Source organism: Cibotium barometz, chromosome 11, assembly GCF_041138505.1.
Source record: "Cibotium barometz isolate CiBa-2024 chromosome 11, ASM4113850v1, whole genome shotgun sequence".
Classification (NCBI taxonomy): Eukaryota; Viridiplantae; Streptophyta; class Polypodiopsida; order Cyatheales; family Cibotiaceae; genus Cibotium; species Cibotium barometz.
Genome location: NC_141056.1, coordinates 32,664,117 through 32,691,674, shown reverse-complemented (window position 1 = coordinate 32,691,674; position 27,558 = coordinate 32,664,117). Strand labels below are relative to the sequence as shown.

General features: G+C 44.5%; 1 protein-coding gene across 4 annotated transcripts in view; it reads left to right on the top strand.

Annotated features, from left to right (window-relative positions):
* Nucleotides 1–27,558, top strand: part of ATG10 (autophagocytosis-associated family protein) — a 78,796-nt gene that overhangs the window by 31,941 nt on the left and 19,297 nt on the right. For 2 of the 4 annotated variants that reach the window (XM_086805179.1, XM_086805176.1), the window contains 5 exons: nt 15,843–15,985; nt 16,083–16,148; nt 16,281–16,340; nt 16,460–16,559; nt 16,703–16,794. In XM_086805179.1, the coding sequence (XP_086661305.1) occupies nt 15,843–15,985; nt 16,083–16,148; nt 16,281–16,340; nt 16,460–16,559; nt 16,703–16,794 (461 nt within the window). The remainder of the gene's footprint in view (nt 1–15,842; nt 15,986–16,082; nt 16,149–16,280; nt 16,341–16,459; nt 16,560–16,702; nt 16,795–27,558) is intronic. The other 2 variants (XM_086805177.1, XM_086805180.1) reach the window with 2 other exon arrangements.

Sequence of the window (27,558 nt, the reverse complement as noted above, 5' to 3'; positions counted from 1 at the left end):
ACAGAGCACATTTAAGGTGCTGTCCAAAATCTGCAGCAACCAGATTTTGGTGATTTCATCACATAAAGTGGGAGAAAAGTTGCATTCTTGCTTCCGCAGTGGGAGATAAAGCTTGGGAGAACAACTGTGAGCACTTTGTGTGCTTTTGGTGCAGTGTTTGCACATTTTTGCAGGGAGTCAGGCATTGATAGGTTGCATATTGCTATGGCAACCACAGGTGAGAGCTCTTCATTGCTTCACATCAAGAAGCTTGAAGGCTCGCATAATTATGATATTTGGCAAACCCAGTGCTACAATGTGTTGCTCCAGAAAAGGCAGCACAAGTCTATCAAAGAAAGGGGTGTGATGCCCGCTTCTCTTACTGCTGAAGAGTGGGAAGATATGGATGAGCTGGCAAGATCTACTATCATGTTGTCTGTGTCAGACTCATTACTTTTCAGCATTCGTGAAGAGAAGACAGCTTGGGGAATGTGGCAGAGATTGCAGGACTTGTATGCCCAACAAAGTGCCTCAAGCAAAGTGTATTGGTTGAAGAAACTCATAGGTCTTCAGATGAAGGAAGGGGCGTCTATGACAGCCCATCTAAATGAGTTTAATGGTATTGTCAGCCAGGTCATTAATCAAAAGTTGGCAATGGACGATGAGTTCAAAGCCACTTTTCTATTATGCACTTTGCCAGAGAGTTGGGACACATTCAGGACAGCCACTAGCAATTCGCATGCTATGCTGTCATATGCAGATGTTGAGGGTGCTCTTCTTCAAGAAGAGATGAACAGGAAAAACAACTCTGTTGGAAAGTCCAATGCAATGAATGCACGTGGGAGATCCCAGCAAAGGGGAAAAAGCCAAGAAAGGGGAAGGAGCAAGTCTCGCTCCAAAAAGGATTTGGAATGCCATTATTGTGGCAAAAAGGGACACATTAAAAAGCAATGCTACAAATGGAAAAATGATCAAAAGGAAAAGGGAAAAGGCAAAGACAAAGAGAAAGATGAAGCCAAAGATGTAAAGCCAAAGGGCAAAAGTGGAGTCAAGATTGAAGAAATCAATGTGTCACATGCAGGTGGCAGTGAGGATGAGGTCCTATTTACGTCTTCACTTGATGCCCATTCACTTCTTACAGGTGGTCATGGTATGCACTCATGGATCATTGATTCAGGTGCCTCCTTTCATGTCACAGGTTGTAGAGACTTGTTTGTCAAGTATACTGCTGGCAATGAAGGAGTGGTTTATTCTGGTGATAACCATGCATGCAAGATTCTTGGCAGAGGTGATGTGAGGCTTGTGTTTTCAGATGGCTCACAGCTTATGCTCCATGATGTCAGGCATGTGCCTGAGATCAAGAAGAACCTGCTTTCTACTGGACAGCTTGATGATGCTGATTATGTTACCACATTTGGTAGTGGAAAGTGGAAAATTAGTAAGGGCTCACTGGTTGTTGCCAGAGGCTCTAAGGTGGACACTCTTTATTTCATGCATGCAGGTGTTTGTCACCATGCTAATGTAAATGCAACCGAGCTGCCGGAAATTTCTATGTGGCATAGCCGGTTGGGACACATGAGTGTCAAGGGAATGGAGCAATTGTCTCGTTTGGGTTACTTGCCTTCTCTAAAGTTTTCAAGTTTTCAGTTTTGTGAGCATTGTATTTATGGCAGGCAACTCCAGTGCCCCCACAAGAAAGCTCTTGGACAGAAAGATGCTCAGTTAGAGCTTGTGCATACAGATGTATGTGAGATGCCTCAGCTTTCTTTGGGAGGGGCAAAATACTTTGTGTCTTTTATTGATGATGCCACACATAAGGTGTGGGTCTATCCTCTTCGTTTGAAGAGTGATACATTCTCAGTGTTTCAGAAGTTTGTTGCTCATGTTGAGAATCAAACTGGCAAAACACTGAAGGCTTTGCGTTCCGACAATGGTGGAGAGTATATGTCCAAACAGTTTCAGGACTTTTATGATGCTAAAGGCATCAAGAGGGAGCTCTCTACTCCTTATGATCCTCCACAAAACGGGACAGCAGAGAGGATGAACAGGACCATGCAGGAGAAGGTCCGTTCTATGTTGTCACATGCTGCATTACCTCATGGTTTTTGGGCTGAAGCTGTTATGACAGCCGTTCACCTTATAAACAGGTCACCTAACACGAGGCTTGGTGGGAAAGTGCCAGAAGAAGTATGGACAGGGAAGCCTCCGTCATACAAGCACTTGAGAGTGTTTGGTTGCGTTGCGTACGTGCACATACGCAGGGAAATGCGCACCAAACTTGATCCTAAGTCTCACAAATGCATATTCCTAGGATATGGTGACAGAGGTGAAATGGGGTATAGACTTTGGGATCCCGTGAATAGAAAGATCATACGCAGCAATGATGTCATTTTTTATGAAACATGCATGTATAAGGAGCCTGCAAGGCAACAGGAGCCTGGCAGAGTCATCTTTGATGATGATGGACATCATGGACAACAACCAAGGGCTGTAAATCAGCCATTACAGCAGGAAAACCAGCCCTTAAATGGTGCTGAAAATGGTCCAAATGGACAGCCAGAGATGGCAGAAGATATCCCTATGGATATACCACAGTTAGAGGAGATACCGGGCATGATTTTTCAGCCTTATGGCATGGAACAGGAGCCACCAATGGGTGATATGCAGGCTGGACAGCAACCTGCAAATGATGGTCATTGGGTACGGAGGTCCACTAGACCCTCCAGAGCCCCTGACAGGTTTGTTCCAGGGGTTGACTACTTGATGCTTACTGACTGTGGGGAGCCCTCATGTTATAAGGAGGCTTTACAGAGGGCAGACAAGGCTCTTTGGGAGCGTGCCATGAAGTCAGAGATGGATTCTCTGCACAAAAATGGAACATGGAAGTTGGTGCATTTGCCTGCAGGCAAGAAGGTTTTGCCATGCAAGTGGGTTTACAGGCTCAAAGTTGCACCAGATGCAAAGCCAAGATACAAAGCCAGGTTAGTGGCTAAGGGCTTCAAGCAGGAATATGGTGTGGACTTTGATGAGATCTTTTCTCCAGTGGTCAAAATGACCACACTTAGAGCTGTGTTAGCTTTGGTTGCGCATGATGATTTGGACTTGATTCAGATGGATGTGAAGACTGCTTTTCTTCACGGTGATCTCCATGAGGAGATATATATGCAGCAGCCAGAGGGTTATGCAGTGAGTGGAAAGGAGAAGCTTGTATGCAAGCTGAAAAAGAGTCTTTATGGGCTCAAACAGGCACCAAGAGAATGGTATCATAAATTTGATACATTCATGAAATCTCAGAAATTCAGGAGAAGTGACATAGATCACTGCTTGTACACCAAGAAAGCTTTGGATGGCAGTCTATTGATCCTCATCTTGTATGTTGATGATATGTTGATTGCCGGGAAATCTCGTAAGGAGATGGATGCCTTGAAGCAGAGGCTGCGTCAAACCTTTGATATGAAGGATTTGGGTGATGCAAATCACATCTTGGGTATGCGGATACTTCGGGACAGAAATCAGCATGTGTTGTATTTGTCTCAGAAGGAATACATTGGCAAAGTCTTGCAGAGGTTCAATATGGACGGGGGGAAGAAGACTAGTACTCCTTTGCCTCCATATGTGAAACTTAGTGCTATGGACAGCCCACAGTCAGATAGAGACAGGGCTGATATGGCCAAGATTCCGTATGCTTCAGCTTGTGGCAGTCTCATGTATGCCATGGTTGCTACTAGGCCGGACATTGCATTTGCAGTGGGAGTGGTTTCTAGATACATGGCCAACCCTGGTAAGAAGCATTGGGAAGCAGTGAAAGGTGTCATGAGATACCTGAAGGGCACACAGGATATGTGCATTTGCTTTGGCAAACAGGATGCATTAGTGCATGGTTACACGGATTCGGATTATGCCGGTCATCCAGATAACCGGAAGTCTACTACCGGTTATGTATTTACATTCACAGGAGGTGCTGTGTGATTCCGTATGCTTCAGCTTGTGGCAGTCTCATGTATGCCATGGTTGCTACTAGGCCGGACATTGCATTTGCAGTGGGAGTGGTTTCTAGATACATGGCCAACCCTGGTAAGAAGCATTGGGAAGCAGTGAAAGGTGTCATGAGATACCTGAAGGGCACACATGATATGTGCATTTGCTTTGGCAAACAGGATGCATTAGTGCATGGTTACACGGATTCGGATTATGCCGGTCATCCAGATAACCGGAAGTCTACTACCGGTTATGTATTTACATTCACAGGAGGTGCTGTGTCATGGATATCCAGGATGCAGAAGTGCACAGCCTTATCTACTACAGAGGCCGAGTATATTGCAGCCACAGAGGCTTGCAAGGAGGCATTATGGCTATCTCGGTTAGTGGTTGATTTGGGCTATACAGGGGATATTCCATTGTTGCATTGTGACAGTCAGAGTGCCATCCAGTTGGCAAAGAACCCTGTCTTTCATGCAAAGACGAAGCATGTGGATGTGAAGTATCACTTCATCAGAGAGGTGATAGAGAACAAGCAAATTCAGCTTGTTAAGATTCATACGGATGACAACCCGGCTGATCTGTTGACAAAGAGTTGCTCATTGCAGACACTTGATGGGCATTGGATGAGGCCAGTTTCAGCCTTGATATGGCCTTGTATATTATCATGTACATGCTGATTTTTTCTTTTCCTTCATTTAAGGGCGCTTTGCCTTTAAGTGGGAGGTTGTTGGGGTAAAGGCGTTATGCCCACCCTTTGGTCATATTTAATAACACGCATTGATGGTATCGAAAAGCATGTTAAAGGTTGTAGTAGTCTCCTTTGTTACATTGGTAGTAGAGCAAGGCTTCCTTCTCTCTCATAAGGAAGAAAAACTATCACAAGTGGGGACCACACTTACCATTGGTGCTATTAGCCAATTCATAGTCTATGCTGCAAGAGATAGAGAGTGATAATGCAAGGGCATATTATGGATGGAGTGTCTCAATGTGATGTATGGTTGAGAAACATTTCTTGATAACTCAAATACTACATGGATTTGAAGGCATAAGGATCTCCGTGCTCCATGTTTCTCAAGAATACTTCAAATTCTACATGGATTTGAAGGCATAAGGATCTCCGTGCTCCATGTTTCTCAAGAACAACACTTAGAGCTAGCTTGGCAAAGAAAAGCCAAGTATACTTTGAGTTTGCAAAGTTTTTGCATTTCCTATTTGTTTTAAGAGTACCTTTGAACACCTAACACTTGTGGTGGTGCAACAATGCAAGGAGAAGTGTGGATTATTTTTCTTATGTTTGTCTTAGAGAAATTATGGATTGTCCTAGGTTTACAGGCAATTTTCACAGAGCACTCTTTGCTCACAACATCATGAATTTATGACATATTCTTGCGTTTCTCTATGGCCGAAATGCCTATAAACTAGGAGAACTAGGGTATGGTTGTGATACTAGAAGTACTATCTGTTGGAGAATACATAGGCGGAGGCATAAACAAGACAAGAGAGAGAGTAGAGAGAGCTTGTGGACAAGATCACCTAGCTTTACAATGGCAATAGGCCAGCAAGAGATGTTGAACTTGTGCAAGGGAAGTGGATGATTTAGTGAATAATCGGGGAACTCCTTATATAGTCCATGTGTGAGCTGGTTGATTGTCTCTAGGGCTGGTCGACTGGCACAAGACAAATAAATAGGAGAAAATTACATAAAATACCAAATAAATGATACAACCCAAATACATTGAGATGCATAAATTCTAACACCCCCTTTGCAGCTCATAGGGTGCAAGAGTCGGAAGAAGATAACCCGATGAAGATGCAACCATGGACCCTCCAGCATCGCGAATACTGGAATCACCTAGGAGAGAGCATCCACCAACACGTTTCCTCGAAACAAAATGCCACCACGAACAGCAAGGAACTTTTCTTGGCCACGAATTCCCACACAAGTGTGCAGTGAACTCCAAGAATAGAGCTGTTGGACACACTGTGCTCATAATCCCCAACAGTGGACGGAACACATCACGTCCCAAAAGCCTCGAACAATGAACTCGGAACATATCCAGTTCATAATCTCTGCTACACAAAAGATAACCATGTCTTGCCAGATGTCTAATGCTTGGAACTCCGAATCACGGTCGCAATGCACTAGTAAGTGGAGCTGTAATCAGCCCCCTCTCCCTCCCACAAGCCTCCTTTGGCTGGAAGCACGTGGGGGAAAACTGCATGTGTACTAAGAAGTACACCATCTGGGTTCTCTTGAGCTGGAAGCGCCCTGGGAGCCCTAGAAGTGGTAATAGAATCTGTATCACTGTCGTGTGTCGTGTCTTTGCCTTTCGAAGTCTTGCCCTTGGTCTTGTCCTTCTTCTTGGACAAACAATCCTTGGACTTTTCTATTGGCATATATGCTATGACTTATGCCACTTATGATATGAGTAGTGCCAAATGTGAACATGGGCTAACCGAGGGCACTTTTCTCCCTTTGGGTTTTTCCCCTTGGATATTAGGTGTGAAAGGACACCACACTTATTATGTGTATTTTGATATTGTAGAGTCAACACACTTGCTCCACATGTTTTTATCCTATCTTTTTTGAGCATCTATCAATCACCGTCTCTCTCTCCCTCTCTTGAGAGAGCTTGCTGCTGTGTACATCTCTGTGTGTTCTCTGTTTTTCTGAAACCCTAACCCAACAGTGGTATCAGAGCTGGGTTGCCTCCCCTTCTCCATGCGCGGGAGATCCGTGGTTCCGTCACCTCCTATGAGTTTCCGTCGTCCCCGTCCATCCGGTGGCTACCAGGTCCCGTCCGTCGACGACATCGACTTCCCTGCCGCCTGTGCTTCGCCCGGCTGGCCCTCCGCCGCCCCGTTTAGCCACCTCATCGGGCGGCAATACTAGAGAGGGCTCCACCACCGCCCCGCCCACGGGAGGGGCGCTCGCACCAAAGGAGGCAGCCCCTGGCGGCGTTCAACCGCCCCACTTGGAGCTTACATGGCATTTGACGGAAATCCATGTTTTTTGAGCCTTTTCTCTGTCGCCGTAGCAGCTCCGTCCGACGTCCATACCCTGCTCCATCTGGCACTTTCCTGCTGTCGCTGACTTCACACTCTCCGGCGCCGTTTGCTCATTGTCGTCTGTACAATGCTGCCCGTCGTCTGCTCGCTGCCACCTGCAACTCCCACCGTTGCCTACACGTGTCGTTGGCTCCTACTGGTCTTCCCGCTTGCATGCGTCGCTGACTGCTCTACTCGGCTCCTACTGTCCGCTTGGTCTTCTCGCCGTCTGTTGGCCGCGTAGTCTTCTTGCTGTCTATCGTTATCCACTTCTCGTCGCCTTTAGCAGCAGAGCTGCTCCCGCCTGTCGCACCAACAGTAGCAACCTGCATGACTCCCACATTCTCCAGCACTGTGGAGTAAGGGTCATTATTGCCAGTAAGCAACTTGAAGACGGCCGCACTCTAGCTAACTACAACATTCAAGAGCCTACTGCAAAAATCAGGTTTTCATCAGGTAACTGATTTTTCGTGAATTTATTGCTTCGTTGTAAAATTCAAGTGCATGCAGCAAGGCAAGGTAGCATTAGGGTGCAGAACATAGAAAATTTGGGGATTTTGAGAAAATTTGTGCTTAATTGCACAATTGCAGTTGTAGGACACAAAGAATTTTGGGGCTTTTCTAAAATTAGTGCTTAATCGCACAATTAAAGCTCATTGGTACACTGATTTTTGGGGTTTTTGTCAAGTATGTGCAATTGACACATAAATCAATCCATTGGTGCTCAAAAAATTGGGGATTTTCAGCATTGCTTATCTGCAGCCTTCTATCCGGGCAAAACATTTGCACAAGACTTTGTGGTTGCTTGGCATTGCACTCCGGTGCGTTTGGGATTTTGCATGCAGTGCTTTTTTACATCATATTTGGTTGCATGTGCATCTCTCTTGCAAGAAATTTTAGCACATGGCTGGAAATACGACCGATATATTCGGGGTTTTGTCCCAAGAGGACAAATTGGATGGCAGTAATTACTCCCTATGGAGTTTCATGGTCTGAAATCTACTTGTGGCCAAAGGATTATGGGGTTATGTGTCAGGTAAAGATGTATGCCTTGTTGACATAGCAGCTAACACGCTTGGCCGTGGTGCTCAACAAGCAGCGGTACCCACTCCTCCCTCACAGGAGCAGAAAAGATGGGATACTCGAGATGCCCAAGCGATGGCTTTGATTGCTTTGTCAGTAAAGCGATCAATCATACCGCATATTCGGTCGTGCGGGACCTCACGGGGAGCTTGGGATGTACTTGAAACCATGTATCAGGCAAAGAATGAGGCCAGGGCCGCATTTCTCAAGAAAGAGCTTGAGAACTTGGACATGAATAAAGGTGATTGTATGGTTGATCTTCCTACGAAGATCCAGGATCTTCGGGAGCAGCTGCTCAACATTGATGAGGTCATTTTTGAAAAGGAGTTGGTTTCTAGGACACTATCATCTTTGCCAAAAACCTACTTGAATTTCCACACATCACTCACTCTATCTATGCGGGGTAACCCTTAACCAATCTTGTTTGAAGAGCTGGTTGGTTTGTTTTTACAGGAGGAGCAGAATCGGAAGAACAAATCTTCCAGCATGCGTGGTGATGGGGCTTTTGTTGCCTAAGACGAGGGCAAGGGAAAAGCCAAACACAGTTTTCAGCCAAAGGCTGATTCGGGACAGCCTTCACAAAAGGCTAAAAATGATGCAGGCAAGTCCAAAAAAGAAGGGCAAATGTAACTACTGCAAGAAGCCAGGCCATTGCTTGAATGAGTGCATCACCTGTAGGGAAAGATGATGCATCAGTAAATCTTGTGCAAGATGAGTGGACTTTCCTTACTTGCAGTTATGATGCATCATTTATCGATGACTACTCCAGATTCTCTTGGGTGTATTCCTTGAAGGCCAAATCTGATGTATTTGCATGTTTTCAGCATTTTGTGGTACAAGCTGAAAATCAAACAAGTTGCAAAGTGCAGACCCTCCGTACAGATAGAGGGGAGGGAATACATGTCCATTGCTTTCAAAGCATTTATGGTAGAAAAAGGCATAAAGCATCAATGCATGATGCCATATTCTCCTCAGCGAAATTGTGTTGCTGAGAGAAAGAACAGGTCTTTGATGGAAATGGCTAGATGCATGGTTAAAGGCAAAGGATGGCCTCACAAATTCTGGATGGAGGCAATAATGTGTGCTACACATGTGTTGAACAGATGCCCTACCAAAGCATTGAAAACCATAACGCCATATGAGGCCTGGCACGAAAGGAAACCTAAAGTTGATCACTTTAGAGTTTTTGGATGTATAGCATATGCACATGTACCTCAGTAGTTGAGAGGTAAGCTTGATGACAAAGCAGCTAAGTGCATATTTGTGGGTAAGGCTACCGTCTATTTAATCCTTCCACACAAAGGATTTTGGACAGTAGAGATGTTGTATTTGCTGAAAATTCAGACTAGCCATTGGCTGAATTTTTTTCGGGCCCACATAATATGTTTGAAGGACTTCTCCCATTGGGAATTGATGGCTCAACAGATCAGCCATCAACTTTGCCCAATGGACAGCATTTGGGTGCTCAAAATCAGCCCATGAATGAGCTCATTACACCTCAAAATGTGGAGGAAGCAGTGGAGCAAGAGCAGACAGCAACGGAGGAGGTGAGAGTTGCGTCTCGTTGGCTGATCCGTACTTTACAGGAGAGCAAACTTTCAGCTCCACTTGGTAGCAGGACACGGGCTGGTTCACGTAATGCAAGAGAACACGCAGATGTTGCTTGCATGAGTACACTTTGTGATGCAGATGAGCCAAATTCATTTGAAGAGGCTCATGGGTGAGCATTGGATGCAAGCCATGAAAAATGAGATGGATTCTATCCATAAAAATAGCACTTTGGATCTCGTAGACTTACCTGTTGGCAAGAAGCCCATTGGCACAAAGTGGGCTTACAAGTTAAAAAGAAAGTCTGATGGTACCATTGGCAGGTACAAGGCTAGGCTAGTGGCCAAAGGATATGCCCAGCAAAAAGGCATTGATTATGATGAGACTTTCGCATCTACTTCTCGTATGGCCACAATTAGATGTGTTGTTGCATTGGCTGCCCATCATGGATGGAAAGTGCATCAATTGGACATAAAATCAGCTTTTCTCAGTGGGGATTTGCAGGAAGAAGTGTATGTAAATCAGCCCATTGGTTTTGTGATGCATGGTCATGAAAACAAAGTATGCAAGCGTCGAAAAGCAGTTTATGGTCTCAAACAAGCTCCTCGAGCTTGGTATGAGAAGATACATACTTATTTGACCATGTAGGGATTTTGCAATAGTCCAACGGAGAGCCTCCTCTATGTGAAGGAGGATCATGGCACTTTGATTATGCTCATTCTTTATGTGGATGACATGTTGCTAATTGGGAATGATATGGATAAATTTCAGCATTCAAAATTGAATTGCAATCATCATTTGAGATGACAGATTTGGGATTGCTGCATTATTATTTGGGCATACAATTTGTGCAGACAAATGTTGGGATTTATGTACACCAGTCAAAGTACATTCAAAAGCTGTTGCACAAATTCGGGTTTCAAGATTGTAAGCCCATCTCTACTCCGATGGAGCTAGGGCTGAAATTGAGCATGTATGATGTTGGAGAGCCTTTTGACATGAGTGTTTACAACCAAGCAGTAGGCTGCCTCGTATATTTATGCAACACACGCCCAAATATTCAATTTGGGGTTTCCCAGTGTAGCAAATTTATGCACAGCCCAAGTACAAAGCATTGGCAAGCAGGGAAGCGGATCTTCAGGGCTCCCTAGATCTTGCATTGGTATATCGCATGGTGAGGCAGCCCTGAAGATAGCGGATCTTCCGCTATCTTTAGGGCTTCCTAGATCTTGCGTTGGTATATCGCATGGTGCTATCTTCAGGGCTCCCTAGATCTTGCGTTGGTATATCGCATGGTGAGGCAGCTTGCAGTTATATGCTTACAGTGATTCCGACTGGGCTGGTGACTATGATACACGGCAATCTACTAGTGGGAATTGTTTCTTTTTGGGGCATTCATGCATATCATGGCTGAGCAAAAAGCAGCCCACTGGTGCCACATCTACTTGTGAGGTTGAGTACAAGGTAGCCTTTACAGCCACAGCAGATTGTGTATGGCTGAGGAGATTGATGACTGATCTTCGTGAGTGTCAGTAGACACCCACCACCATACTCACTGATAGTCAAAGTAAGTGCTATAGCCGTGGCACGAAATCCAGTGTTTCATGCACATACTAAGCACATAGAGATTCATTATCACTATGTCAGGGAGAGGATTCATGCAAGGAGATCTCATTATCTTACTGCTCTACACAGGACAATCTTGCATATCTGTTCACGAAGGTGTTGCCTCGAGAGAAGTTTAAATCTTTTCGCAACGCTTTAGGCTTACTCTCCTATAGAGAGTGATCTGCTCAGACCTTGTACAGGTTCACATTGCTACTACAAGGGGATTTATTGGCATATATGTTATGACTTATGCCACTTATGATATGAGTAGTGCCACATGTGAACATGGGCTAACCAAGTGCACTTTTCTCCCTTTGGGTTTTTCCCCTTGGATATTAGGTGTGAAAGGACACCACACTCATTATGTGTATTTTGATATTGTGGAGTCAACTCACTTGCTCCACATTGTTGTATCCTATCCTTAGGCGACTCTTTATTTAAGCAAGCAATTGGTATTCCCATGGGTACCAATTGTGCCGTCTTTCTTGCTAATTTTTATCTTTTTACTTATGAGTTTGATTTTATGGAACACCTTATTTCTACTAATACTTGTCCAGTCTTTCTTTACAAACTTTGTAATGTGAGGCGTTTTGTAGATGACCTCTTCGTTCCCGACATTCCTTCCTTTCAAGAGTTTTTGTATATCAGTCCAAATTCCTTAGGTGGAGGAATCTCTCCCAAGGAATTTTGCGAACTTAAACCACACCTCGAATAGCGATAGTTATGCTTTTTTAGACCTTAAGATCACTCAATCATCTCCAGGCTTCATAGTAGATATTTATGACAAACGATTACAACCTGAATATGCTAACTTAAAGATCATTCGGATGCCACACTTTTCTTCCAATATTTTTGATACAGCTAAGTATGGTGTTATCTGCTCTCAAATTTTTAGATTCTCTCATCTTTGCTCTACTAAATTTGCCTTTATCTCTCAATCATGCCATCTTATTTTGCTGCTTATCGAAAAAGGTTATAGTTTCAATAAGATTTTGAAAAAGGTTCGTTCTTTCATGAATCATAGTAAGTTTATCTTTGGTACTTAAGCTTTTGCAATGTTTAAAATGATAAGGAGTAAGTTTTATAGAAGTGGGGAGCTGAAAAGCCCACTTAATTCATAATTCAATGCTCTCTTTTTTGTAAAAGTGGCTTGTTCTAGCTTAGAGTAGGGTTTGTTGTTTTAACTTAGAGTAGGCCTTGTTTAGTCTTTTCTTTCTCGCTCTAGCTTAATATAGACTTAGTTTGGTTCTTTCCTATGTTTTGTGATTCTTTGTTGTTATACCTTAGAGCAGACTTTGAGTATTAGTCTCTATCATGGTTGAGTATGCCCATCACCTCCGAAGAGTGATAGAAACTCAGTTCACTGGTTTTATAAAGCATGTTCTTTTTATACAAACCCTCTTGGGCACTGATGACGTGAGTAGGGATGTCATAGCTTATTGTCCACGCTATGCATGATAGAGTTGATGAACCTACACTTCATGCTCGGGCAGACATTGGAGTTAATGGTTGCACTTTTGAGTCGAAGTCTTTTTTAAAGTTTAACTTTATGTTTGGTTTTGGCTCTTAGTGCTTTAGGTCTAGAGTTTACAGTTCTCTGTTTTGCTATTTTGTGTTGTTGTTTAGTATCTGAGCTCAAAAGGTTTAATTAAGAAGAAGTGTGTATACTTTTGTGTGTGTGTGTGTTTAAAAATAATAATAATAATAATAAAGTTTCTTTCATTCAAGTAATTGTTTTGTTTTGTTTTCTTGTTTCTTGTTTTTTGTTTTTTACTTTTGTTTTTGTTTTTTGTTTTGTTGTGTTTTGTTTTTGTTTTTTTTTTTTGGTTTTTTTTTTCGGGTTTTTTTTTTGTTAATGTCTTAATTAAAAGTCTTCATTTGATATTGTCTTTTGATTTCCTCTCCTTAGTAGCTAGGTTTTTTAGTTTATTTATTTTTTATCTTTCAAATGCTTGTTTGTCCTTCTTCACTATTATTTCTTTCTTAAATCTCTCAATTCGTAAGTTCATATTTTTCTGACCTTATGAAGGTATATATATCTTTTTTGAGCATCTATCAATCATCATCTCTCTCTCCCTCTCTTGAGAGAGGGAGAGTGCTGATGTGTACATCTCTGTGTGTTTTGTGTTTCTTTGGAACCCTAACCCAACATTTTCCCGCAAGAGAAGCATCGACTACAACCTTTCTTCTGAACTGAGGAAAGTGCCTGGTCATAACTGTTGATTGACACCTTCAACTTACACTGTGAAACGAGAACGGACTCCTCCAAAAGTAGGGAGCTGAGATCATCAAAATCCAACTGAGTGGATGTGACCTGGCACCGCAAAGATCGAGAAATCACATCATAGTCCGGAGGAAGCTTGGTAAGAATAAGGATAGTCAGCTGAGCAGAGGACAAAGCAACACCCATAGCCAGTAAGTGGTCATGGATAATCTTGGCCTTCATAAGGAATCACTGCATGGAACTGCCTTCAGGGAATAATAAACCGTAGAGTTGCCCTTGCAAGGTAACTGCCCTCATCGACGAATCTTGGGCAAAGAGATCCTCCAATTTAGACCATACCTGATGAGCACTGGTGAGAGTTTGCACGGCCGGTGGGACCTCCTCTGTGATGGTCTGCACAAGCACAGAATGTGCCTTCGAGTCCCAATTCTCCCAGTCTCGTAATTCCGTAACAAATTCATCCTCTTGATCTTGTGTCCACCTCCTAGAGTTTTGAGGACGCTTGGGCTTCCTTTCAGTGCACTGAATAATATCCCACAAACCCTTGTGGATGAACCAGATCGGCATGTGAAGCTTCCAATGAGCATAGTTGGGTCCTTTCAACTTGTCATCCTTGTTCGTATAGGGGGTAGCCATATCCACAGCAACAAGAAACACAGATCTCAGCTCTCAAACACTTCTCTCAAGTGCTTTCTAACGAAGCGAGGCTCCAGAACCAATCAGCCCCCTCTCAAACCTGAGAGAGGAGGCTGGACAGCAGCAAAACAGTCCAAGAAACCACTGGGAACCTCCTACCGGAAGGGCAAGGACTCGTGGAGGAAGAAGGAAATGTACAGCCACTTGTCTGGCAACTCTACATGCAAGAGAACTCACCAATAACTGATGCCGGAGCAGAATTTGCAGCCAAAACTCCAACGCTTGCCTCTGTAGAAGAAAAAGCAGCCAAGAACCTGGCCGGGTTGCCTTTGTAGGAGAAAACGCAGCCAAAAAACTGGCTGGCAGCAAGAAGAGGGCTGGCTGGACCAAAAAACGCAGCAGATTATGGAAATGCAGCCACTATTTGGGACTGATCTGCAGCCAGGAGGATCTAGGGCAGAAAACGCAAGGCACATATGAGAAGGCGGGCAGATTTGCAGAAGATGGAGCAGCCTGAACCTAAGCGAGTGATACCATGTTGGAGAATGCATAGGCGGAAGCATAAACAAGACGAGAGAGAGTAGAGAGAGCTTGTAGACAAGATCACCTTTTATATTAGCTTGAAGCTTTACAATGGCAATAGGCCAGCAAGAGATGTTGAACTTGTGCAAGGGAAGTGGATGATTTAGTGAATAATGGGGGAACTCCTTATATAGTCCATGTGTGAGCTGGCCGACTGGCACAAGACAAATAAATAGGAGAAAATTACATAAAATACCAAATAAATGGTACAACCCAAATGCACTGAGATGCATAAATTCTAATACTATCTCCCCATACGGAGACCATGGGTTTATTGTCTATAACATCAGGCACACGGAATCGTGTTGGGATTGTGGATACCACCATACACGAGGAGTCATCTTGGGATTGTGGATACCACCATATTTGAAGAGTTGTGTTGGGGTTGTGGAGAGGCCAATTCAATGCACACTCCACCATACACGCGGATTGGTGTTGGGATTGTGGAGTGAGTGCTTCATTGTTCACACACTAGACTCGTTGTGATCATAATTGGGATTGTGTGAGAGAAAAAGGGGACCGTTGGGATTGGGAGAAGGGTTTCCGGGACCAAAATCCTTGAAGTTTGATGGGAGAATCAGGAGTGTCCTAACCAATGCTCAATAAAAACATTCTTTTCAACCAATCAAAATAAGGATGATGCCTTAATCTACCTTGTTTTAGTTCCCAAAATGTATACTACATGCCGGTTTTATAACTAAAATATATAATAAATGAATTCTTAAAATAAGGGCAATGAAAAATCTTAGGCATTTTTTCATAGTTCTAGCCGGTAAAAGTACATTAAGTTGCTGTTTTTTTTCGAGCATTGGTCCTAGCTAGTACAAGCACCCATAGTATAAATGAGCACTAGTCCTAGCTAGTACAAGCACCCATAGTATAAATGAGCCCCATTAATGAGTTTTACAACCAATGAGGGTTTATCCAACATTCTTCTCCACTTGTATCCCCTTGGCTGCTCAATTCTCCTCCCTTCTTCGTCTTTCTCCATCTTCCTACTCTTTCTCTCCCTCCCTTCCCTTATCTTTTGAAAAAACTTTGTATATTTTTTCAAAGGCTTCAGCGGGCCTGTGCTTGCAGCACATTTAATGATTTCGGGTTTTTTTTTTTCAGTTGCAGCACATGTAATGATTTGGGATTTTTCTGTGGGTAGGATTGAACAGATGGCACATGGATGGGACTTTAAGCATGGATGAATTTAAATCAGCATGCTTGTATTTGATTGACGCTTGGGCAACTCATTGCTGTGATTTGCCACCATGGCGCTGGCAAGAATGCCACAATTATCCGATCATGGTCGGTGACACTCCGAGTCCTTAAAATTAAAAAGTTGCTGCTTGTTTTGTCACCTTTTAACTCTAGTCTGACTGTACTGACACTTTTGTATTTATAGGGAGAAGGTTATCTTGTGCTTGAAGATGTGCCATTTGAGAACTCACAAGAATCAGAAGAAGAGGAGGTGGGTTCTCAGGTTTCATTCAGGGCTGAGTTCAGGATTCTTGGTTTGCACAGCTTTTTCTCATTCCTGGTTTTGAAATTTATTTAAAATTTTCTAAAATTCAGGATTCTTGGTCTTTTCTTTTGTGACAAGTGCTCATGTTATGATGCTGAATTCGACAATGAAGACAATTGGGATGTAGATCTAGCAACTGTGAGTAGTCTTTGTTTCTACAAGAGCAGTTCCAGTATATTTTAATGTAATATGCTTTCCAATTTAGTAGGATATTAAATTTTATAATACCTTGGGATTCTTTTTTTCAACTGTTATAGGATTTTCCGTCAAATACCGGAGGTCACTTTTATACGTATCACATCATCTACAGTGAGCTGTTCAGAGTGCCAAAGCTACTTCTGAAGGGTAGATATTGTGGTAATAAGCTTGTTTTTCTGAGCACTTTAAGAGACCTGATGTGTAAGCTATGTGTAATTTTTACAGTAAGTACATGTATATGTACTATTAGTCATTAACCAGCTGGTCATTAACGGAGGGTTTATGTTGCTTATGCCATATAGATGGACGGCCACTTCAGTGGCAAGATGTACAACGAATTTTACCGGCTGGATTGAATAATGAAAGTACAAAGTGGACCTTTCTGACATATGAGGTTTAAAAACGAATTCTCTCTGTTTGATTTGATGGTTCATGCCATTTGACTAACCTTTGTATGATGTGACAGAAAGATGTTTTAGCATTGTTAAAAACTGTGACAGTTAAATGCACTACACATGCTTCTTGGAGGGAGGTTACATATGGAGTGGGGGGAAGAGCCATATTGGGTCTATAGTACCATGTGAACCCATGGATGCCTCCAGATAGGAAAGGTGGGGGGCGCCAAACATGCAAACAAGTTGCCTCGAGCTGCATTTGGAGGCTGTGGCGAGTGTGAATGAGGTTTGTCTAGATGCACGACCTCTGCAGGAGGGATGACTGTATCCTCTTGTATGGCTCGCGGAACCAGGCTTGCTTGGCTGTGCGAGGCTACTGGAGCAGCTCCTAACGGCACAGTGGAAGCCTTGGGAGTCTGGGCAAACTGTCTGGTCTCGACTGATCTGTTCATATTCCCAGTGGAGTATGTGTTAGGCCTCGTAGCAAAGTGTGTGGCTACTCTCCATCACCTTGGCAACTGGATGAATGGGATTCCTAAATGATTGTGGGTGAACAAGCTGAGCATCCTCTCCCAAACCTGCTGTGCTGTCGGGCAGTCCAAAGATGGTAGCGTTGGGACTCCCATGCTGATCCACAAGGCTAACAATTGGCGGCTCTACCTATTGTGGCCATCCAGGCTCCCACTGCAAGATTCTTATGAGCTATCAGCCAAAGAGGAGACCTTGCAGTAGCAGACACTGTTGCAGAGCCATTACCATAACTTTGCAAGGATGTTGCCTGTGCTTACTAGTACTTCCAGGTGTGGGGAGTATGGTCTTGCTGATGAAGCTAGATCTGACAGCCAAGGCATGCTTAGGAGAAGGGATAATCGGGAGGGGATGTGAGTCAGAAAGGCTCTCTTATGTTCCGTACCCCTTGGGTCCCATTTTAATTTTGCGAAGGGCCAATCTTCCCATATTCGAAGTTGCTATGGGGGGTCTACACTACGAGCAGGGGGGATAAATAATCACTGGAATATGTTGCAAGGGGGCCATAAGGTCCTTGGTGGCATCCTGGGAGCGAAGTAGATGGCACCACCACAATGGTATGTCATGGGAGGAGAAACACAGAGATGGCATCGATCCTAGTCTACCATTCTCTAGGGATGGTTAAGGCAATGGTGGAGATATGGTCCTGGTTATTAGTAATTACCACAGCCTCTCGGTATATTGGTGTTGGTGATGTGATGTATCCTAAGAGAAAACAGGAGGATTGGTAAGATCATGTGAGGCCTGAATCCAGGTTCTCCAAGAGATCTAGGAGTGCATGCCCAGTTGATACAACCAGAGGGCATCACCAAATTATTCCAGAACATGTGCGGAGATCTTCAACATTGAGGTAATTGGTATTGATTGTTTGTTTGCATGCTAGATATGAGGATAGTGTATCTTTGCCTCCCCAAAGCATTGTAACTAGATTTCTGGAATCAAGGAATACCTGAATGGAGGAACTGGCACATACATTGGTCCCCATTTAGTCTTTGTGCATGAAGCACACATATGCAAATACACAGTATTATTTCATATTGTATTTGCATCGTCTTGTTGTCAAGTGAATTATTAAGATCTTATGGCAAAGCTTTGGTAGCAGAGCACTGTCTCCATTCTTTGAGTGGAAATGGTCCCAGAACCATGAGATCTTGGTGATTGCTGGATTGAAACTTGTAATATCACCGATCTGATAGAGATTTCACCCCCTGAAACTTTAGAGGAATTGCATCTCGAGAATGCTACTCTCTGACAAAAACTTGATGCTTTAGGAGTTGAAAAAAATGAGGTCTTATATTAAGGCTTGACATCCTCCAAAGTGGACAAGCACATTGAAAGAGCTAATAAGAAAGCTGTATACAAAGAGCAGTGTGTGGACCTTGTAGAGGCCATGGGCATGGGATCAATCGAGATGGCTGTTACAACATTGAAGAATCCGTCCTTCTGAATCAAGATCAAAGAATAATCAAGAAAAATCAATGATTATGAAATGCTCTAGAAAAGAGCTCCCTGTACTGCTGCACAACCCTCCTCCCCTGCACCTGAGCGCTTTCCATCTGCTGCCCGCCATTTCTCCTGCTGCCTGCCCTTTGCCTCCTGTTCTCCTGCCTTTGGCCACCTCTCCTGTATACAAAGAGCAGTTTGTGAACCTTGTAGAGGCCATGGGCATGGGATCAATCGAGATGGCTATTACAACGTTGAAGAATCCATCCTTCTGAATCAGGATCAAAGAATAATCAAGAAAAATCAATGATTATGTAATATGGGCTATGTTAGAATGAAATGCTCTAGAAAAGAGCTCCCCGTACTGCTGTGCAACCCTCCTCCCCTGCACCTGAGCACTTTCCACCTGCTGGCCGCCATTTCTCCTGCTGCCTGCCCTGCGCCTCCTGTTCTCCTGCCTTTGGCCACCTCTCCTGCCCGCCATTGCTTCTGCGCGCTTCCTGCTGCGCCCCCCCCCCCCCCCCCCCCCATCTTCAAAGTTCACAAGAAACAGGTACAAGGACCCTGTAGCCATACTCTGCAAACCTTCATCTTCAACCACAGCAAGAATCACTGAGAAAGGCCTTCGACCGGTCCAAGTTCCAACAGAGCTACAACAAGGAATTCTAGGGCACCAATCATCCTACAAGATCCTCTGTCACTTCTATGCACTCTTTGCTCTGAACAAGTCCAAACCTCCACAAGCTGATTCTTGCGTATCGTCACAAAACTCCATCATCACAATGACTTTCAAATCCCCACAAACCAACCAGCTATCACAGAGCCTTCTCATCACAAAGTCCCTCCTGGCTTCTCCACTGTCTCTCTCTCCTGCAACCTTACCTCTCTATCACCTTCTCAATGTTCTCTCTTCACGCTCTCCCCTCAATTCGTCCTCAATCTCCAATACCCCCGTCTCTCCTATTGCGCCTTGCAGCTATTGCATATTTTTTTTACTACTCCTGCCATCTGCACATGCAGCAGTCCCACACTTCACTTCACTGCAGCTGGCAACAGCTGTACACCTGAGGTTGGTGGCCATGCAACATCTCTTGTTTCTATGGTTTCATACATACTCCACGAGCCTTATTATCTTCGCGGGGTGTGAGCAGGCTCTTCCATTGAGCTTATCCCTTGGGCCACAAAAAATCGTATTTGCAGAACCCCCCTCCTTGGTTAGAGCATTTATGCTTAACCACTTATTTGGCTAAACAATTATGCAAACCCTACAGCTAGCTCGAGTTCCTTTTGGTTGATTCTCCACCTGGATCAAATGGGCACATCATCATCCTCCATAGTCTTCTAACTGCATTGAACCACCCTCCTGGATCAAAGACCTGCAGGCAGTTTGCAAACAGCCCTTGAGCCTGTAGCACATGGCTGCATCTCACATGTAAGCTTACTGTCCAGCCTCCTCCCCGCTTCTCCATCTTTGTCCATTCTAATCTCTTCACCCAACTCAGAACTCTCTGCATTTCTTTGCACCTTCATCAAGCCTTCACACACGTGTATACCCAATACATCCTCATCATCACTAAAAACCTCCCCAACCAGACCATCCTCAAAAATCTTGTAAAAGGGTATACCACCAAAACTATCACCAAGAATAACATTCCCATCCTTATGTATAAAGGCACATACCTCCTCAGAGCACTTTTCTTCTTGTAAAGTTGAATTTGCGTGAAAATCATCATCAGGCCCTCTCTTCCCATCAACTAAACTGCGAAAATCTTGCAAACACTCCTTATGAAAATTATCATCATTCTTCACATCATTAAAGCAAATTCCACAAGCAACTGAAACACAATCTTTCCAACAATCCAAGTCAATGAAGTGCTGCAACTCTTGGTCTACTTCCATAGCTTCCTCATTCCATAGTCTGCTCACAGCATCTAAAACTTCATCATCATCAACACACACTTCAGCATCTACATAGGCATCAGTCTACTCAGCATATCCTTGATCCACAAACTCTTCAAACAAATCAAAAACACCCTCCAAAGTGTCATCCCACAAGGCATCCTCATCTTTAACCACACCACTATCCATATATTCAAGCGCACCTGACAGCTTAACCATATCAGCATCTTCATCATTTGTATCATCAAAGAAAGCCAGCTCCCCGATAAACCCTCTTCCTCACTCTCTTCCACAGCATCAAATGAACCTGTAGGCTCCACACCAGCATCCTCAAACGAAGTAGTCCTCATGTCTGGCTCCTGTAGAATCTCTAGCATAATAGGTTTACCATTTGGGCATTCCTCCTCCACTTTGTTGGCATCTACCATCTTCAACTCTGGGTCCGTAGACATGCCACCCGCATTCTCTTCACCCTCACAAACCTACTGGTCCATAGCCTTTGCATTTGCCGTTACAACACTTATACAAGGGTCAATAGCATGATAGACATCAAGCAAATCAAACGCAGCAACCCTATCTGGGCTTGTAGATGGCTGATGCCCGGGCTCGATCCTCTCTAACTTCCCTATTGACCTCTTGTCACAAAATTCCTTACAGCTTCTGTTTTTCTATTGTTCATGTGTGGCATGTGGAGCCTAACATGACATACATGTATGGCTGGTGTAGCCTGACATGATAGTCCCCTTTAGTTGCCCTCGCCTCCTTCCTGCCCCTGTTGCCCCTGTCTTCCTGCTGCCCCCTCTTTCCTCTGTTGCCCGCGCTGCTTGGCCTCCTCTTCTGCCCCCGCTCTCTTCACTGCCATCGCTGCAACTTCCTGCCCTCCTTACGCTCCCCTCCGCCTCCCTTCTCTTCCCTGCCCTTCCTCCGCCTCACTCAAGTACAGAATTTTCTTTAACAGGTTTCAAGTTGGCCTTTCGTCCGATTAGCATCATGGCTAGTCAACCCCCTCCGTCTAGGCGAGCCATCCATTTTTCACAAGATGAGGGGGGCGTGGTGAGCGCTTTCAGATCTCCGGCTCTGTGAGGGAGGATGCCCGTTAGCTCCACTAGTCTACCTTTTAGTAGTGGAGGCTATGAGCAAGTTTCTTAGAGTTAACCCCAGCTGTCTCGGGCCTTAGGCTGCCTCTTCACACAGGGGATGAGTTACTGGACTTTGAGTTAGTAGATAATACTACTATGTTTTTGGAGGGTTCGGAGGCATGCTTGTGTGCTTTCCGCACTGCTTTGGAGATGTTTTGTTTGGCAACAGACGCCTCCATTAATTGGCACAAATCAGCGGGATTTCGGATTAGTGACTGTCTACAAACAGATTGGGGTTGAGAAAGTGCCGGTCTCAGAAGCTCCCAAGCTTGCAGGATGCTCAAGGCAAATCTGTCCTCCCATCCTCTACTAAGGCCTGTCTTGGATATGGGGTTTACCTAAGGATGCACTACCAGATATCTTGGCTGTCAGGTTGGCATTGACATCTCGCCTAAACAATAGTTTGCCCTTGTGCTCATGAGCATTAAAAGCAAACTTTAGCATTGGAGTAGCAGGAAGCTTAATTTGGCCTCTAGAGCCTTGGTAGCTAACCAAGTGCTGCTGGCAACTGCCTGGTTTGTCACGTCATGCTGGGTGTTTCATAAGGGATGCATTGGTCAGCTTTGTCGGCTTATTCAGAACTTCCCTTGGTCAGGACTAGATGGCACTGTACACGCCAGGGCGTGAGTGGCTTGGGATACCATTATTATGCCCAAGCAAGAGGGAGGATTAAACATCATTGACCCGGAGGTGTAGTGTAAGGCTTTACTTTGTAAGCTGGTAGTCAGGGGATTTCTTCCGAGCATTGAGCCTTGGATGGACTTTCTTCAGCAGATTACGAGGTGCATTCCGATTAGGGGAGGTGATTGGATTTACAGCCCACGTTTTATCTTCTCGGATGTAGAGCACCGACCACCTTCTTCGTCCTTGGTGAGATCTCTTCTGCGAGCCTGGGATTGCATGAGGAGATTCTTGGTTCATATTCCTCCACAATCAGTTGAGGAGGCTTATAGGCAACCCATTGTGTGGAATGACTTGATCTTGGATGAATTTGGTAGACCTCTTGGAGTAGCCATGCATATCCAGTGGGCTGTCTGGGCAACTCTTCTCCCCTCAGTAAGAGGCTCATGAGTCTTGCGGAGGATGAGAGAATCCTTCGCACTCAGCACTTGAGAGGCACTAGTCAGAGGATTACGTAGATGAATGCAACCATACCTAACCATTGGATCATAGGGTTTTCTCTACGTTGCAACTAGATAATCACCGTCCAGGTTGCCTTGGCCCAAGCAGGCCTCCCATCACTGCCAGCCCATAGAAATTTACGGATCAACCGCCGCTGAACCTGACCAATGCAAGCTTGGGAGAAGGCTCAGCAGGAGGTCATGTACCACATGGTGGCGAGAAGAACTTGGTTCGCCACCACGACCCGGCCAGCTAAGGAAGCCTAGTTGAACTCCAGTATAAAAGCTTCTTCCGAATGCTCAAAAGAAGAGGGGTTACTTGCTTCTCCAGGGAAATATCGATGCCCACCTGGCATCCAACATAACGAACTGGAGTGCCCCTCGAGATCCACTGAAAGACCTCAACTGGATGCCATCGGGGCAGGCAATGAGCCAACCCAAAATCCACACAACTTGTGCCAGTTGATTTGCGCTTCAGATGCTCGGCAAAAGATCTCTATCGTGTTGGCGAATCTTTAGAGGTTCCCCTCATCTCTAGATAGGTATGTTGCTGTGTCATCGGCAAACTTGGAATCAAGTAGCTCCTCCTGCGTGCGGATGGAAAGACGTCGATGGATTGGGGAGAACCTGCCTTTATAGCTTCGTCCAAAGCACACCACCGTGAGAGGTGACTATCACAAGCACCCGGTCCAACATAAACAACACTAAAGGGCACCAACACATCCAGCTGACATCCCCTGGTCCTTAGCTGCCCCAATTGGATACTTCAATACCCTCCCAACCTCCCTAATCAATCCATCTGCTTACTCAGGTTGTCCTCTAAGGTCAGCTCCCACTTCCAATACCTCTGATCTTTCAACTAAGAGCCTCTCCTGACTTCAGTTGACTACCAAGCTGCAGCTTCCAGCTATCACAGAACTAGTTGAAACTTGGCTCCGAAGTCCTCTACTTGTTTCCTATCAGAAATCTACTCTCCAGAGTCCCAAAGTGTCCTCCACAGTCAGCTAGCTTCAAATCCTTGTCTTAAAACCTCTCAAAACCAAGCAGCTGCCCTCATCTGACCACTGGCTGACGATAAACTCTCCTGGCTGCCACAGACAAGTTAGATACTCACTATTACCTGCCTCCGAATTCTAATGGCTTACCCCAGTCCAGAATGGGTCCTCCAGTGTCCTCTACTATCCTTCAACGTCAACAGATCTTATAGCTACAATCCCTAGACCTTCTTGGTTGTCCTACCGACCCTCTTCCGACCTTTCCTTGATCTTTCTCCTGTAGAATTCTACCACAGTACCGTCTGTCTCCGAAGTCCACAGTAAATCTGAAACTTTCCCGAAAGTCCTCTGACAAACACAAACCCTCAGATGTCTCTCATCTTAACAAGATATCACCTTACAGGGTCTCTGTTGACTACTGGAAGCCCACAACTGTCTCTGAATGGATTGTTTCCACCTAGCTAGCCAAATTGACTTGGCTGACATAGATTCTCTCTTTTGAGTCAGCTAACACCACAGGAGCCTCAAAGCACTTAACCACTAGTGTCAGACTACTGCCACAAAAACCCTATAAGACAACAAAGCCTTATGATAGCTGACAGCTATCCTCAGACAAACCTAAAACCGTCAGCTGTGTCTCAGAACCACATCCTATTAACTCAAATAGGTCAGAACAAGATCCCTACACAACCTGCTGACTATTCTGATGTCTAGCTGACACACAAACAATCTGGTACCTTCTCAACAATTTCTGACAATCAGAACTGACTCAGAATAAACATCCTAGACAACAAACCAATACCTCCAATGGTCCAACCTCATCAATATCATCAAAACAGCACCATACCACAACAATATATCAAAACAAAAGTATATGTATCCACTCACAACAGATACAAAAACCCTCTGTTTTCATTAGATAGACAAGAAACACAACTGTGTCTCAACAGCCTTGAGACAAGGGGATTAAGTCGGAAGAAAGAACACAAAAACAAGAGGGGTACAAGTCTTTACATGTGTGGCTTGTGGGGCCTGACATGGTGTACATGTATGGCTTATGGAGCCTAACATGATGTAATTCTCTAGGACTAGCTATCCTGGAGATCTTTTGTATTTATGCTCTGGGAAGATTCCAGAAGGATCATGAGCCTTGGACATTTTATTATTGGATACAACTGAGGAGATGGGTGTTTCTTCCAGTCTAGCTGCATTCATGTGTATGCATGACTTTGATTTTACCTTTGGATGACTTGTCTTGTTTGCTTGGACAATGCTTGAGATTTCTGCCTGTGTTATCCATGGGGCCGGGGACGCCTGGGCACCCTGTGGACGTGTATGTGCACACTTGTTTGGGACCGACAGGTGGTCTACATGTGTTTTGCAGGTGGTAAGTGTACCCAAAAACCTAATTTTCAGCTATATGGTTTCATATACTAATAATTACGGGTGTAGGTTCACACACACTTATAAGTGGCCGGACAACTTATAAGGTATTCACACTGGGTAGGACTATTTTAATCCATGTGGCGGCCAAAGGATGGGCACCGGACAATATTTGGGCTATCTTCAAGTAGGCGCCCCCTTCTGGACCTAAAAAGCACACGAGTGAGCTTTTTCCGGGGGCAGCCTCTATTATTGAAAAAAACTCCAAATTTGAGGAGAGCGCATGCTTTTCAGTGGTGCATGAGGGCTGGTCGGCTGCTTTTCAGCCTATTTGGCAGGCTTCTACAGCCATCTACCGTGACTGAAGTTCACCGGGTGCATGGGAGAAGCTGACCGACTCTTTTTGTGTGTCTTCTACTACTGGCCGGTTGGTTTTACAGCCTGAACAGAGGCTGGACATGGGATAAAAACAAAGAGGAGGAGCTGGTTGTTACCATCTGGACAAGTTTCCTTCTGAGCGGGAGCTTGCAGGTTTGTGTGCTGCTGTTGGTCACATCCCTCTGTGGTTGCTGAGGGCCGGTCAACTGCTGTAAACAGCCTTCCATGGCTGGTCGACTTGCCCTGTGAGCCAGACAGGAGGAGGGTGAAGACACAAGGTTGTTCCAGGCTTATGCGGGAGTGCTATGGGCTGTCCATAGTTGTCCTAAATGTGCTTGATAACGGAAGTGCCTTTTATGTTGAGGATTTTCAGCAAAACTCTGCATATGTATTTGCTTTGCTTTCATATTGTACTGGAAGAGACAGGTGCTAGCTAGTGGAGAATCCCTGGGCACCCTGAAGTTGTATTTGGAAGCAGACTCCTTTTTGGTAATCTAACCATAAGGGAGGGGGGTTCTGCCCATCTTCTGGCTCCCAGTGTGGTGTACTATGTAGATTTGTCATCTTGTTTTATCAGGCATGCTTATGTGTATTTTCAGTTTTCATGATTGATAAGATTTCCGTGCTCAGTTGTCCTTCCGTTTACATTGGTATCAGAGCTTGGCTTTCTACAGAGTTGTGGCCTAATATGATGCTGGATATGGCTGTAAGGAGTCATTATCTATGAGAGAAGGTTGGGATTCTGAGGTAGCCCCTAGCCCTCGTCTTATTGTTGTGCCTCGAAAGAGGTTACTTTTGGTTTAAGCAGCAATGAGCATGCGGAAAGACTTCGTGGCCCTCCTATGTGTGTAGGGGCACTGTTGCACCCTTGTAGTCTATTCAGTATCATACTTGGGGAGCTAGTAGCTAGCGATTCCGGGGCACAGAAATTCTTTTCTTTCTGAAAAAGCTGGAAGTTACATTATGGCCAGCCACTCAGATCACTCTATGGAGCACTCTATCACCCGTAATCGCCGTATGTGGGAAGAGGATATAGACATGGGCCATGTTGGGGCTTTGGTAGATAACGATCCACCATTGTCTGCTAGGGCTGAAGATCATCAGGATATGGATGCCTTGATGAATGAGCTATAATGGAAAGTTGGATACTACCAAGGCACTTGCTTTTATAAGGCAATTTGAAATAGCCTTTTGCACTGAGGAATTTACCGAGAAATCTATGCTCAAGCATGTGGGTATGCATCTTAAAGAGACTGCAGGTGATTGTGGATGGCAAAGCTTTTGGACAGGACAGCTGCTCGTACATGGAGTGCTTTCAAAGAGTAATTCTATGATCAGTGCCTTCCTCCTAACTTTGAAAAGGATGTACGTAAGGAATGGTGGCTAACACAAGATGAAGGCGAATCCGTTTCCTTTATGTCTCAAAGTTTTGGCGATTCTTCTCAAGGTCACACCTTTCATGACGATTAGTGAGGACAATAGATGTGCTTAAAGTTTATGCACATGCACATCAACCTTTGGAAAGATAGTTGTGTCTTAAAGGTTGTGCACATTAAGCAACCTTTAGAAAAAATTCAGGTCATTACATAAACCAAATACATTACCTTATACATGTTTCCTTCCATGTTTGTGCCATATGCCAATATCTGCAATGACACCTATTCTATGCGCAAACATGGCTACCTTTATCTGAGACATGTTCACATCCAAATTAAACATCTTGCCATTTCTGTTACCCTTTGCAACCAAGCGACACTTATTTTTGAAGTCTTCCACAAAACATCGTTTTGAGGATTAAATGTCACTTGCAGACCCTGCTCAACCATTTGTCCAACAGAAACGAGGTTCTTTGTAAAGAATCATTCAAAAGAGCCTTG